The sequence below is a fragment of the Rhizoctonia solani genome, chromosome 11 (genome assembly GCF_016906535.1).
Source record: "Rhizoctonia solani chromosome 11, complete sequence".
NCBI lineage: Eukaryota > Fungi > Basidiomycota > Agaricomycetes > Cantharellales > Ceratobasidiaceae > Rhizoctonia > Rhizoctonia solani.
In genome coordinates, this window is record NC_057380.1 from 25289 (window position 1) to 40350 (window position 15062).

General features: G+C 46.9%; 3 protein-coding genes across 3 annotated transcripts; 2 read left to right on the forward strand and 1 right to left on the reverse strand.

Moving 5' to 3' along the window:
* Positions 1 to 1835: 1835 nt before the first annotated feature.
* RhiXN_10101 (glycoside hydrolase family 128 protein) lies at positions 1836 to 3016 on the forward strand (the record flags this gene model as incomplete). Its single annotated transcript, XM_043329917.1, has 8 exons — positions 1836 to 1932; positions 1989 to 2043; positions 2100 to 2138; positions 2190 to 2377; positions 2436 to 2524; positions 2577 to 2675; positions 2726 to 2833; positions 2885 to 3016. The coding sequence occupies 8 exons, from the start codon at positions 1836 to 1838 to the stop codon at positions 3014 to 3016; spliced, it is 807 nt and encodes a 268-aa protein (XP_043184014.1).
* Positions 3017 to 4483: 1467 nt separating this feature from the next.
* RhiXN_10102 (GMC oxidoreductase) lies at positions 4484 to 5129 on the forward strand (the record flags this gene model as incomplete). The annotated part of the gene is made up of 4 exons (XM_043329918.1): positions 4484 to 4511; positions 4553 to 4603; positions 4658 to 4905; positions 4971 to 5129. The coding sequence occupies 4 exons, from the start codon at positions 4484 to 4486 to the stop codon at positions 5127 to 5129; spliced, it is 486 nt and encodes a 161-aa protein (XP_043184015.1).
* Positions 5130 to 5674: 545 nt separating this feature from the next.
* RhiXN_10103 (peptidase C14) lies at positions 5675 to 10507 on the reverse strand (the record flags this gene model as incomplete). The annotated part of the gene is made up of 6 exons (XM_043329919.1): positions 5675 to 7975; positions 8028 to 9545; positions 9598 to 9645; positions 9695 to 9833; positions 9883 to 10013; positions 10073 to 10507. The coding sequence occupies 6 exons, from the start codon at positions 10505 to 10507 to the stop codon at positions 5675 to 5677; spliced, it is 4572 nt and encodes a 1523-aa protein (XP_043184016.1).
* Positions 10508 to 15062: the final 4555 nt, after the last annotated feature.

A 15062-nucleotide genomic window follows, 5' to 3' on the forward strand; every position in this document is an offset into this window, starting at 1 on the left:
CGTTAGCCCCGGCTCCTCTGCTTCTCAGAATAAAACTGGGCAGAGGGATTCAACCGAAATGGGGAAACATGCAACAACCAAATTCGAACTGAGCGCGCAAAATGCGTAGAGAAAAAAATAGGAGGGCGCCAGGGCAACCAAGTCGCAACAGCACTTTTAGTCATCAGTAAGATACAGTAATAGTAGACTGGCATCGCTTCCTCGCTGATTAGGCGAGCACTTTGGTTTTTCGGAGTGGGAGCGATCAAGACATGTGCCACTTGCCACGTGATGACTGTCACGTGACACCCACACAAGACATTTTGATTTTCCGCTGTCTATTGTACACGCCGCTGAATCCTTGTCAACTAGCTTGGCAATCCCTCTTGATATCATAGAAACGTTCAATATATCGGTACTTTGGCATGACCTTCAGCCAGTGTCCTAGCGCACCGTATTCGCCTGTAGAGATTCGTGCCATGGACAACCTGTACGGCGAGTCGCTCTGCAGCGTGTCCGTAGATATCTACTGTTTTCTAGAAAATAATTATACTCAATCAGTCTCGAAAATCCTTAAGTATTCCATCGGCTTTTTCCCTGTCGTCTGACTGATGACTAGTGCCTTCACATAGGTTTGAAGATTTACATCAGACTTGCTGAATAAATTTCACAAAATAAACTTCATAGTTAATTGGCTTATTCAACTCCCCGGAACCGTTCTCAGGTAATAGGTGTAACAGCCATCGCCATTGACAAATTTGAAAAGGTAAGAAGTTCAGCGCGTCATTGCTTTGCGCGAGTTACTCAAGAGATGTTTGTCCTCCAACCCTTGGAGGGAATTCTTTGTTGGATACCATTTACGAGTCGAGTACATACACACCTTGTATAATAAAAACTGTGGTCTTATAACCTGAAGCTACAACGCTCTCGAACTCGAAGTTTGTAATCGAGTCAAGTGGGTGACTCTGTTAATGTATGCGTACCATCCATTCAGCTGCGGCATATTCCATTCTCCGCTGCACTTTAATGTGGGGTAATACAACATCAAAATTCATTAAGCTGTCGCATCTCAAACATCGTTATCCTTGAGACGATCCTTGACGCGTACACCACTTGGTCAAATTAAAGGTCCACCGGCGCTTAGAGTCGGCCAGAGATCCTATTCAAGTTCCGGACCATACAGATTACGGCATAAAACTGTTGGCTATGAGAATCAGCCCCGAACCGGGTCTTAGCTTGCGTTTTGTACATGTGTACAACAACTTGCACCCAACATGCCTATACATAGGCATTACACCTTCACCTAATGTACTTCGGTGTAGGAATGGCAATTAATACTGTCATAGGACTACATCTCTCTCTGCTGAATTGTACAACAACTTGGATTCTTGGTGCCTGGGAGGTACTCAGCCGTGTTCACCTGACTTACTGAAGCTCGGCTTCGGCCCTCGGGGTTCACGGCCTTGGACGCAATCGCCAACCCGTCACGTGACTCGCGCCCGCCAATCACTAGCGATCACTAGCCGAGACCAGCCAAGGCGGAACCATTTTAGTCGAGCCCTGCTTGGTAGTTCAACATGTGCTACGACGAGAACATCCGAATCGACGACCGGGGACACTGCTAGTTTTGTACCCTGCTGATCCGACGCGAATGAATAGTCGGGAGCGCCTTAGGCGGGGCTAGCCTTGTGTCCGAGCTCCCCGAAGAGTGATGGCCGGGTCATATAGAGGGTAGATATACCCAATAATGTTCACTCAGTTGGTATATATAGCGGGTAAGGTAAGGTACTACTGAACCATCAACCTACAGTTTCTTGACTCGGTCTGACTCAACTCGCTCTACTTTTCTATTGCCCATGTCTTCTATGTCAAAGATCGCTACTCTCGCCGTAGCATTCTTAGCCGTGGTGCCCTCGGCTTTGGCAGGAAAGCGTGGTCTTGCGTGGCCTTGGTGTAAGCTTCACCTTTACTGTCTACGATAACAATTCAATAACATTTAATGCGCGCAGACAACGAGAATACTAACCTCGACCCCGCCAAGCTCGCCAACGCCAACATTGAATGGTTCGCATACACAAATACTTCTTGGTGAACAAGCTCCTAACCTCACCGAATCTTAGGATTTACAACTGGGAGACCTGGCGCCCCGCGAAGACCACGTAAGTACCTTCCTCCTGACGATGCAAATCGCACTAAATATGTCCATCCAGTAATTTGAACTGGGTCGGCATGCAGCGATGCATGGACTGCGACTCCTCTCCCATTTCCCAGCTCAAGACCCGCGCGGCTCAACAGGGCTGGAATACGGTTCTTACGCTCAACGAGCCTGATATCAACGGTATCTCCGCTGCAACTGCCGCGAATTGGTACATCCAATACGTCAATCCTCTTCAAATCAGTGAGTTAACGGGTATAGATATATTGTGCTCGTGCACTAACAAATATCCGGTACTCAGAAAAGGCTATTCCATCTGTTACTTCCAGTACGACCGCTGGCAAAGGTCTTGACTGGACTGCTGCCTTCATCTCCGCTTGTGCAGGACGCGTATGTTGACTTTTTTTTTGTCTTCTTCTGCCGACCCACCTTTTATGATAAGTGCTATTTCGACTATGTGAATATCCATTGGTACGGCAACACCTTTGCTCAGTTCCAATCCCACGTTCAAAATGCCCATAACCGCTTCCCCAACTACAAGGTCAGTCTACTTCAACGCTGTTCAACCACACGTACTAACACTGATTACAGCTGATTGTTTCCGAGTTCGCTCTGGTTTCACCAGCAACACGAGACCAACAGGTTGCTTTCCTCAAGCAGGCCATGAAGTTCCTTGACGGTGCTTCCTATGTTACCTACGTGAGTGCTGGATCCATGGGGATTTTTCTGGATGCTGAATATTCCATACAGTATGCTATCTTCGTTGCCAGCTCGCCTTCGAGGATCTCTGCCAATGAGGGCGGAACAGTGGTTGGTACAGGCTCATCTCTTTATAACGATGATGGAAGTCTTTCTGCCAACGGTGTCGCTTATCGTGGATAGATTTACTATCAAGACTAAGCACAGCATGTGTATTGCAATTGGTTGGGAATGTATATTAACAGAAATTTATTCTGGAACTATTTCACTTTTAAACATAGTGCATATACTGTCGTGCGAGAGGATTGATTGCCCCAAATAGGGCTTGAATGTATGATTATATGCATCCTTTATTGCCGATCGATAATTGCGCGTATCAGACCCACACATGGTGAGCACACGCAAGCAATCCCGGAGGGCGTACCATTAGAGCCGATCGAAGTAATCCATCCAATAAGAAGTCCGCTTGTAAGACTATGTGTATGCACCATAGGGGATACATACGGTAGTATTAATTGAAATTTATGCCCAACTATAGCGGCATATGCGAGAAATGGTGCATGCCCTAAAATATTTATTGGTGGTTGTTCTTGAAGGGAATCAGTATCGTGGAACAACCCACGATAAACCTCAAAATTAAGGTACAACGTTCAAGTTTGCCAAGCGTCTTCAGCTCAACAGCACACAGGGATGAGCTAAGTACGCTGATTCATGGAAATCATACTCGGACATTACCGGTGGTCTGTACATATAGTGTGACTTTTTGCGTGCGGGAAATTCGCAATTAAGTTTCACCGTAAACCCGGGTACAAGAAGCGCTTGAGAAGTGATGAGCGTGCTAGTAAACGCGGCGCATATAAGGTAGAGCAACGTGCCGGTGGTAGAGGAATAACCTTACGATTTGTCAACCTTCATAAAACTGGTTTTTAATAGCAGACTGTGTGATTTGGTGACCGCTTATGAGTCATAATCTTCCTCGGGACTCGAACGCATCCCACAAGTACAAGTCCCATCCTCATCCCTTGTGATAGGCCAGGAGCCACTGGTGCGATCAATTCGGCCGTGGTCTGTATCCAGCTTGGGTAGTGTAAGTCGGATGAGTGACAAAGTGGTCGAGCCTTGAGCTGAAGATGCCGGTAGTCCAATAGTCACTCAAATTAATATCGGGGGGAGTCTGGACACAATCGACCCGGCCTTATAAGGTGCGGGGTACAAATATGTATATACGCAGTGAATCCATCCAATCCCCTCCAATGTCCGTTCGTTCGTTCTGTGGCATTTTCAGTGCCAGGTGCCAGGAAGTCGTTACCTAATATTCCATGCTATCGTACATTGACCTTTACTACCTTGCTAGTTCTGGCAAGATTGCGCACATGCACAGGTCACTGTGGAATAATGTGAAGGAGAAAGTTACGGTACTTCAGAAGGATCAGTACAGGATTCAAGAACTGTGGCCAAGGAAGAAGATGGGTAATGTCGAAGTCATTCTGCATCCAGGCAGGTATACCACTTGGCACTTTCCCAAGAGTCTTGCTGACCGTGTGGTCCTATCAGGATACTTTGGACCCGGTCTAGCAAAAGATAGAACCTCTTATATCTCACTTGTCATGTGAATTCGGTATCCTTTCTCTCGTAGAAACATTGTAAGTCATGGCTGCTATCCACCACGCGCCACGCGGTCAGTCTGCCTATGTCATGCCTAGCATCTAAACACCCCAGACCCCCCGTCGCCTCCAGCCATCGACCATGACTACCTACCCAAGCAAATAGGTGCGTTACTTGCAATATGTTGCCCACTTTTCTAAAGCTTCGTCTCCAATATAGACCAGAGCATCCTCGTAGAGTTGGTCAAATTTGCCGATAAGACTACCAAGGCCGAGCCATCGGCTGCGGTGCTTGTCGCTCGACAGGACCCCAGTCCAGATATCGAGTCGGACGAAGACGTCAGCAAATCAGTCAAGGTTGATATTCGCACTTTGTACCACCTGATCGGAACTGGGGCGATGGCACCCAAGTCGCTTGGAAACGTGGTGGATGAAAACCTGAAGACATATGAAACGGGTAATCTGCGAGTGATATGTAACATTCTAAAGCAATCTTTTGTGATATTACTTTATGAAAACTATGACTATGATAGGTGGACGCAAGTATCATCCCGATGCGCCTCGCCGCTCATCTGCAGCGTACTGTCTACAGTATTGCTGAAAAGGCAGCTGACACCATCACGAGCGAATGGGATTCTAATCTCGAGCTATATTCGAAGCATTTTATTTTGTGGATTGAAGTAATGGGATAATATTTCCTCAGGGTTTTTGGGCTGTGGGGTCCCTTTGCGCACTATGTACAGTAGATACGAACGACCTGGATGAGCTGTACGTGTTATGACTTCATGTGTATTCATATGTATTTTAACTTATCCGATATTTATGTTTTCACTCATATGTGCCCGGAGGAAGCTGATGGAAGGCAGGATGGTTGTCACGCTATATTATAAGTCCCATCGCACCCTCAATTGCATGAATGTTAAGACTTTCATTTCCAATGTAATTCTCTGCTTACCTCTTAGCTTTGGGTTGGCGGGCTATTTCGAGAGATAAGTGTCTTGTGAACTCCGAACTCGAGCGCCAAGTAAGGTACTAAAGGATTCGTACATAGTTGGAGCAGAAGGCTATGAAGCACGGCACTGTTATATTGCGCAAACACAATAAATACATGATACTGCACTGCATAAACGTCCACGAATATATACAAAGCGCACTGTGGACCGTTTGGTATTTATTATCAACTCCTAAGTCAATATATCGCTACTGATCGACCGCATCAACAGTGTTCACCTCACTCTCAGCCAGCAAAGCATCGATGCCACTCGTCCCCAAGCAGCAAGCGCTTAGTATAATCTGCTCGAAGCGTGCCTTCAGGCCCGATCGTATAGACGGTCTCAGGGCGGGGAAAGAGCTTGAGTAGATCAGATGGGACCCAGAAAAGCAGCTGTGAGTTGTGGTTGCGTGCCCACCCATCGCTATTGATCGTCAGTCCGCCGGCAGTCGCATAGTGAGGCTGCCGCTCGTCTGACGTCGAAAAGGCAGACTGGGATAGGTCGGATCCAACGCCCCTTCCTGGCGCCTTCCATACTCGAATCGTTGAGCCAGATGAGCCTGATACAATGTATGCGCCGTTCGGTGAACATGCCACCGACTGAACTTGATTTTGATGCCCCTCAAGTGCTTCACATGCAGGGGCGCCATCTCCCACCCTCCACACTCGAACGCTTCGATCCTCCGAGCCAGATACGATGTAATCGCCGTCGGGTGAAAACACAACTGACTTCACCGAATGCTGATGTCCTTTGAGAGGGCCAAGAACCAACTCGCCACTATGCGAGCCGAAAATGCAGATAGCGCCATCCCCGGACCCGGATGCAATGAGTCTTCCATCAGGTGAGAATGTCACCGACCGGATAGGCCCTTCATGCTGTTGCCACCCAAAGGGATCGAACACGAGTGATAGCGTCTGCGAGTTCCACATCCAGATCTTCTTGTCGTCACACCCAGAAACAATATGCCTGCCGTCGGGGGAGAATACCGCTGAGTTGACCTCGTCGCCGTGTGTTCCAACGAGGTCTGTGGGCGCCAGAGTCTCATCGTCCACATCCCACGTACGTATGGTCTTGTCGGAGGAAGCAGAAACAATACACCTACTATCGGGTGAGAACGAAACTGACCAAATCCAATTTTCATGTCCTGCAACTGGACCGGATAGTAGCTTGCCGCTAGTGGCATCCCACAGGCATATGCCATTATCGTCGCCGCCAGAAGCGAGGTACCTGCCGTTGAGTGAGAACGCCACCGAGAAGATCTCGCCCGTGTGTGCGACAAGTGGTTGGAGAGCGGCAGTGCCATCGTGTGTGTTGAACATGTAGATCGCTTTGTCACCACCCGCTGCGGCAATACGTGAGCCATCAGGCGAGATGGCAACCGAGTAGATAGCCTTGATTGGTGCGCTCGACTGTGAGGTCTGAGATGATGCCGAGTAGAGTGTATTCCACATCTTGACGGTCCCAGATGAGCATGATGCAACTCGTGTGCCGTCAGGGGAGAATGCAGCTGAGAAAACATAGTGATCGTGTGTGCCAAGTAGGCAAGGGTTGGAGTAGCCGTTCTTTACATCCCATACGTACACGCACTTATCAACAGAAGCCGTGACGAGCTTGTCTCCGAGTGGCGAAAACCCAATGGATGTGATTCTGCGGTTGTGTACTTTGGGCGGGGAGTGTGTGGGGGTGCCGTCCTGTAGATTCCAGACGCGCAGATCGCCGGATGCATGGCCAGTGACAAGGTGCTTACTGTTTGGCGAAAAGGCAATTGATTCCACTGGAAACCGATGAGCGCCGAATGAAAATGGGAGAGATTCGCTGGTGGATGCGTCGTAAGCGACGATGGGATTCTTATTGCTATACAAGCCGCAGGCGATATATTTCCCATCAGGAGAGAACGCCGCACAAAGGACTTCATGAGGGTGGCGCTTGATGGAGTTGGGTATGAGACTGCCGTTGCCACTGTCCCACACCCGCGTTGTCCGGTCAAGGGACCCTGAGAGGATGTGCTTGCCGTCGGGTGAGAACGATACCAACGCCACTCCTCTTTCATGCCCCTTGATGACGTCATACATACAACTGCCCGTCCGCGCGTCTCGCACAAGGATTGCACTGTCTTGAGAGCCAGATACAAGTAGCAGCCCGTTGGGAGAGAATGCTACGGAGTTGACTTGACTGGTGTGCCCTTCCAGGGGTCCAAGAGCCACTGTCCCATTGTGGGCATGAAATACATACACTGTGCCATATTCGAATCCAATTGCAAACCGAGACCCATCAGGTGAGAATGCAGGTGAGAGGGCCTGCGAGGGCATTTGCCATGTCGCAAGTAGCGACATTTGACCTTGTTCCATCGCAGAGCCTTCCAAGCTCAGAAGCTCTCGAGTGCGGCCCCAGTACTGCTTGTGTATCGAACTTGAGTGATTGCAAAATGCCAATGCCGAGATGTATATATGCGGCGTCGACTGCAAAACAGATCCAGCAGCATACTTTGCCACAAAAATCCACGAGTCATCCAGCAGTTTGACCAGATTCGATGATGCGTCTTCGACCTATCACTCGTCATCAACCTCCTACTAAAGCTGCTCTACTCAAATGCCTTACCGTCAGCCATGGCTTGAGCGCTGACAGCATGCCTATCCCTTTGTCCAGCGTACGCTTTAGGCTGACCACCTCCATCCAGAACAGCAGCCGGTGTGACAGGAAGTCTTCTAGCGCATTCCGCACTATTTCACAAGGCGCACTCTTGACTACGTGGTCTCCCCAATGGTGTGTTACGTATGACAACGTTGGCGAGATTGACTTTGCTATCCGAGCTTCCAGGCGTTGCACTTCTCTATCGGGTATAAACGATGTCTCTAGACTACAGATGTTGAATCGCAGCTCGTCTTTCATGACCTGGAAGCACCGTTCGGCGAGCATTTGACTGTGCTTTGCTTCGTCGCAGTAGAACTTCGCCGACCGCACCTTGCCAAACATAAAGTCGGGGAGCGATGCGTGTAGTGTGGTGATCGTCCCAGTCGCTTGCGACACGTGCAGCACCGAATACAGAGACTGGAGCAATATGTTAGCCTTTGCCACTTTGACCCCCGCCAGAGCTCCCAGCGTATCCACATTGACCGGCTCTCGTGCACAAATTGCGGTCCAAACTATTGCAAGTGTCTGGCTTTGCTCCTCCTGATCCTGGGTTGAGTCGTAGACTGCCGCATATAGGATAGTAGAATAAAGAGCATCAATGTCTGCGTGCCGGTTGGCTAATTTGGAAGATAAGTTCAGGATAGCCTCGAGCCGATCTTGATCTATCATGGTGCCTTTTCTTCGAATATAGCGAGTTGCTGTGGCCGCATATATGAACAGGCTTCCAGAGAGTTTGGCAAGTTTGGTCAAATCATGCTCAGAGACGCCGTTACCAAGTTCATCACGAAGGTACAGCTCGATATCTGCTTCCACTAGCGACTTTTCGATCTCATGAAGCACGCACATCGTCCGGTTGCGGTCCGACTGCGCCTCGATCCTGTGGCGGATGTCCGGCTCGGGTCGACTGGTGACGAAGAACCTGAGAGGGAGGGTTGGAGTGATCCTGAAAAGGACTTCCAGGATTGTTCGCACCCCGTTCGCGTTGCTGCATTCGTCGAGTGCATCGATCACGACTACGAGCCCTTTTGTCATTTCGTTCTTCAATCTCGATAGAGGCTCCTTGATAAGCCGCTCGCATTGCCTGTCGATCGACTGTGATTTAATGTTGGGCTGTTGCTCTAAGACCTCTAGCAACGCTGATCGAAAAGCAGGGGAACACTGCGCGAGTTGATACGCGATAGTCGGTATGATTCTTCCCACGTTTTGACATTCCTCAGATGTGCGGGTGCAAAAGAAACTAGCCCCAAGTGCACCACGATTTTCAAGACACCGGGAAAATGTGTATGCAATCGTTGTCTTGCCTGTGCCCGCCATCCCATTCATCCAGTAGACGCTGGGTTTGTTTTGATCGAGTGACCACTGATTGAGCTCGAGCAAGATATCCGACCGAGTGTTCTGAGTGCATGCTCTACGATTCACATCATGAGACAACAGTGAGTTGTAGATGGCGGATTCGACAGGTGATAAACAGGCAAGGCGAGAGTGCTGATCGAACAAGGCTCAATCTTCACGCCTATCAGTTAGATTTTGAGCTCACCGCAAGCTGTTCTTCGGCTATATTCCACGTTTTCAGGCTTGCTTCAATCTTTGCCTCATGTTAGCATTGTTGCTTACTAATTTATACCACATCCCACCTTCATGTCTTCCAGGATCTCAGCTATATTCTTGTACCCGCGTAGTATCCCTTCCTCGTCCTGTTCCACATTCCTAGCGTATCTTGTGGTTTGGTGGTCCTGCTTGCTGCGGATGGTCGCCGCTTGCTCTTTGACAGACCTATGCATTCTGTGAGATTTCCGGATTCGACCCGTCTTGCATAACTCACGTTGCGATTCCTTGAAGGAACTCGGAAACTTCGGTCGACTTGGCTTCTTGTATATGCCGGCGGAGCAGCTCGATGAGGAATGACAGCCGTCTTGCCAAGGCCTCCATTTTGCCATGATTCTTAGAGCTCAGCTAGACAAGAGTCGGGACTAGTCACCATGAAGCCGGCGGACATGACCCAAATCACCAACCTCTATATGCTCGACGGAGGCTAATAGCCCTCCAACAGCAACTTGTAGGGGTGGGAAAACCTCCGTTGCGCTATGCAATTTTCTCAGTGTACTAGTAAGGGCTTGTATGGCTGAAGGTGTAGGGGTGATAAGCCAGGGAACTCTGACGGTCGCGGTATCTCTAGCTGCGTCAGTGCCTTTGAGTGGATCAATTGTGACCAGTAGCTGATCTTTGTCTGAGTGTTGCAATGGGCTGTTTGAGGCTACCACATCATCAGCAGTAGAACTCGACTGAGAGGCGGCTGGCTCGGCGTGTAAGGACTGGGTATCGGGGTGAAGGGAGGGTATGGAAATTGAAAGGTCCGATGCGCTGCGGGGCCTGGATCTTGCTACAATGTTATCTTTCTTACGCCTTAGGTAGGCACGAAAGCCTGTCCCTTTATCAGGAGAAGCCATTGGCTGACGGTGGTTGTTGAGCTGGACAAGAGCGCTTGAATGATTGGCGCTAGCACTTTATGGGACCTTGGAATTTGTTATTCAGCAGATCAGTGCCTAAGCAGATCAGTGCCTAAGCAGATCAGTGCCTAAGTCAGATTTTGCTATTGAAGTACATTTACCATAGAGTGGTATTTTTTTGGGGCCCAAGAGGTTTGTCTGTTGCAGTTCTAGAGAAACCTGATATCAAAGGTTTAAGGAGTGGCCTGATGAGAAAGGATATCATGACAGGCCATGCAACCACTGCTTTTTTTGAATTTGCATTTAGACAGCTACAGTGGGCCACAAAACAAATGGAACACGTGACTGTATTTTGTGAGCATGAGAGTGATGCAAGAACAGTAGGGAATAATGCATAGGTACATTAGTAAGGAATATAGAAATATATTTAAAGAGTATTTGTTGTAGACACATTTGATACCAGGGAATTTATTCCCATTTTCTCAAATTTAAACAAAGGCAATTGGACAACATTTTTGATCACATGACATTGGTGCTTATATCATATGCTAAGCACCAAGCCATGTCCCCATCTGCACTTGCTCAGCACCCATAGCCACCTCCACCTATGATGTCAACATGACATGTCAGTGACACATATGCATGAGTAAGACCAACTGCAGAGTGGGGTTCTTATTGGATTAGGTATTGGATATAATGTATTTGTAATTAGCTGTTCCATAGAATATATAAGGAGGCCAACCAACCATGGTAACACCCAGGTCAATTACCTCCTGTTGCATCCCCACTTTGTACAAGGGCACTACAGCCCAGTAAACCTTACTTAGTTACTCAGTCAACGCTGCCTTAAGCAGTCTCACCCCTGTACTTAGATAGCCTGTTGTTGCCTTAAGCAGCTTAGTTACCATAGATAGGTAGTTAGTTGCCATAGCTTAGGTTACTACTGCCTTATGTGGGTTATTGTTTGTATGCCCTGGCCATAAGTGCCATCACCCATGCTGTCCCAGACTATGTCTAGGACAGTATTTGTACAAATTCTGGTGGAAATGGGACAAGTTTATGCAAAGATACAGCTTTGGTTAGGTGCCAGGTGTTCCATTTGATTTGCAAATGCAACCCATCCAGCCTGGCCCCTGCAGCTTTTGTGAATCTTGACCCATTTCTTGGCCAAATTTGAACAAACAAAAGGTACAAGAGCATTTTTATAACCAAGAAGAATAATCACATAAGCTCTCAGTGCATATAAGCAATGTTCTGGGGTGTTGTATATGCTCAATAAGTACTGGCTCTTCCTCCCCTTTATCCCTAGATTGCTCTGGACCCAGGGACTATTAGGAGCCAAGAATGAGCTATTAGATGGCTGTTACCCTATAAATGATTAATGTGTCTTTCTCTAGTGGCTGGATAAGGAACAGGTGAATATATTGCCAAGATACATGTACACTAAGCTACCATACTAAACTTGAGAGGTCTGCTATTGCACTAAAAAACCAAAGGGTAATGAGTAAACATGGCTGAAACATGTATAGTATAATAGTGATGTATGGTACAAAATATGTGTTGTATGCCAACTGTAAGGTTTGGTACACACTGGTGAGTGGGCGCTTGTGGCCGTACTAAACACTGCAGTCTACTATCTAAGGCTATACTACTAACCATGCTAGGCTACCTATGATGCTTAAGGCGTCCTACTACTATCTACTGTTGGCAATGGGGGCTTAGCCCTGGAGGTGTGATGAGCGCAAGTAAGGGGGTGAGCTTCTGAACTACTAGGGGCCAACTACTTAGCTGGCTGGGGGTGTGCCTCCTCAATGGATATGAGACAAGGTAAATCAACTTGGGGTCTCCAAGCAATTTTCCTGCTGTTTATATAGACAAGGGAGAAAGTATATACATGGTCTGTGTGTGAGATAAAGAAGTGTCCATGTGGAAAGAGAAGCGTGCTGCAGGCTGCGCAGAAGCGTGGATTTCTCCTAAGCGCCCTTTGCACGGCATCTTGGCGCAGCATCTCCGCAAAATAAGCGCCAAGGTCACGTGATTGGAAAACAAAAGGTATGGAGTCCGTAAAAAATAGTAAAAATAATAGAAAAATCAGGCGATTCTAATGGTATATTTAAGGAGGTTGTAACAATATGGGACCAATCCCATAGAAATCTATGAAGTTAGGGACCTTGCAGTATGAAGTTGTCTCAATTTGCTTGAATTTACTATGAGATTCTAGCTATGCACAAAATCTTTGTACTGAAAGGTCTCTAACTTCATAGATTTTTATGGGATTGGTCCCATATTTTGTGCCATACATCACTATTATACTATACATGTTTCAGCCATGTTTACTCATTACCCTTTGGTTTTTTAGTGCAATAGCAGACCTCTCAAGTTTAGTATGGTAGCTTAGTGTACATGTATCTTGGCAATATATTCACCTGTTCCTTATCCAGCCACTAGAGAAAGACACATTAATCATTTATAGGGTAACAGCCATCTAATAGCTCATTCTTGGCTCCTAATAGTCCCTGGGTCCAGAGCAATCTAGGGATAAAGGGGAGGAAGAGCCAGTACTTATTGAGCATATACAACACCCCAGAACATTGCTTATATGCACTGAGAGCTTATGTGATTATTCTTCTTGGTTATAAAATGCTCTTGTACCTTTTGTTTGTTCAAATTTGGCCAAGAAATGGGTCAAGATTCACAAAAGCTGCAGGGGCCAGGCTGGATGGTGTTGTACACCACTGTAAGGTGGGTACACACTAGTGGAGCAGGTGCTTAAGGCTGTATCTAATACACTGCTTATGTAATCTAACTAACTAAGGCTAACTACTGTCTATACTAAGTTGCTTAAGGCAACAACCAGCTAACTACTATTGGTGCAAGGGGGCCAGAGGCCTGGAGGTGTGGTAAGTGAAGTAGAGGGGTAAGTGACTTCTGAGGACTGGGGGCCAGCTACTTAGCTGGCTGGGTACCTTCTCTAATGAGTAAGAGACAAGGTAAAATCAACTTGGGGACTCCAAGCAACTTTCCTGCTGTATATATATAGACAAAAGGACTAAGTACATGTGGTCTGTGCATGTGTGAAAGGAAGACTACATGTGAAAAAGGAAGCATGCTGCAGGCTGTGCAGAAGTGTGGATTTCTCCTAAGCGCCCTTGGCATGGCATCTTGGCATGGCATCTTGGCACGGCATCTTGGCATAATAAGCGCCAAGATCACATGATTGAAAAACAATAGATATGAAGTCCGTAAAAAATAGTAAAAATATTAGAAAAAGGAGGCAATTCCAATGGTATATGTTAGGAGGTTATAACAGATGGGTTGCATTTGCAAATCAAATGGAACACCTGGCACCTAACCAAAGTTGTATCTTTGCATAAACTTGTCCCATTTCCACCAGAATTTGTACAAATACTCTTTAAATATATTTCTATATTCCTTACTAATGTACCTATGTGTTATTTCCTACTGTTCTTACATCACTCTCATGCTCACAAAATACGGTCATGTGTTCCATTTGTTTTGTGGCCCACTGTACATCATGTGACTGGCACTATATACAGGACAACTGGCCCCTACTACAGGTCCCCTCCCCTTCATAAGGCTAGGTTTGTCCCTGGGACTGTAGAATTACCTTGTATATACTAGGATAATCTAGTGTATTCCATCTAATCAAGTTGGTGAGAACTAACTGTACAAACCAATAAGATATATGCACAGTATTGTGCAGCTAGTATGCACCACCCCTATAAATGACTTGACTGTGTTCTTCAATGGTATATAAGGTGGCTTATTCTGCCTCATATTTATTGATTGTTCTTGTTCTTGATCTTGCTCTCATTCATACTTTGTATTTGGATAGTTAATAATATATGTATTTGTCCTAGACGTCCTTAAGGGGTGTTGAGGCAACAGGCACTTGTGGCCGTATAAGACTAAGTGAGCACTGCTTAAGGCGGTGAGGATGCTACCTACGACGAGCTAACTAACTACGGAGACCAGACGCTATAAGGCAATGGCAAACTACCTAAGTACAGTGAGGGCAACGCTTAAGGCGTGTATCTAAGTGGTTGCTGGCTGTAAGGCCTCGTACAATGTGTGGAGTGCAACAAGAGGTAATTGACCTGGGTGTTACCATGGTTGGTTGGCCTCCTTATATATTACAGAACTATCTAATTACAATTACAATCATATGCAATACCATAACCAATAAGAACCCCGCTCCGCAGTTGGCCTTACTCATGCATACGTGTCACTGACGTGTCATGATGACGTCATAGGTGGAGGTGGCTACGTGTGATAAATAAGCGCAGGTGGGGACGTGGCTTGGCGCTTATTGTATGATATAAGCGCCAATATCACGTGATTGAAAATGTAGTCTGTTTGTCTTTGTTTAAATTCAAGAAAATGGGAATAAATTCCCTGGTATTGAATGTGTCTACGACAGTATTGTTACTATTTACCAATACTTCTTTCTACAGGAACTACTGCTAGAGAGGCTGCTATCCTACACTGTACTATGCATATATGACTAAGTGGAGAGAGAAAGAGAAGTAAAATA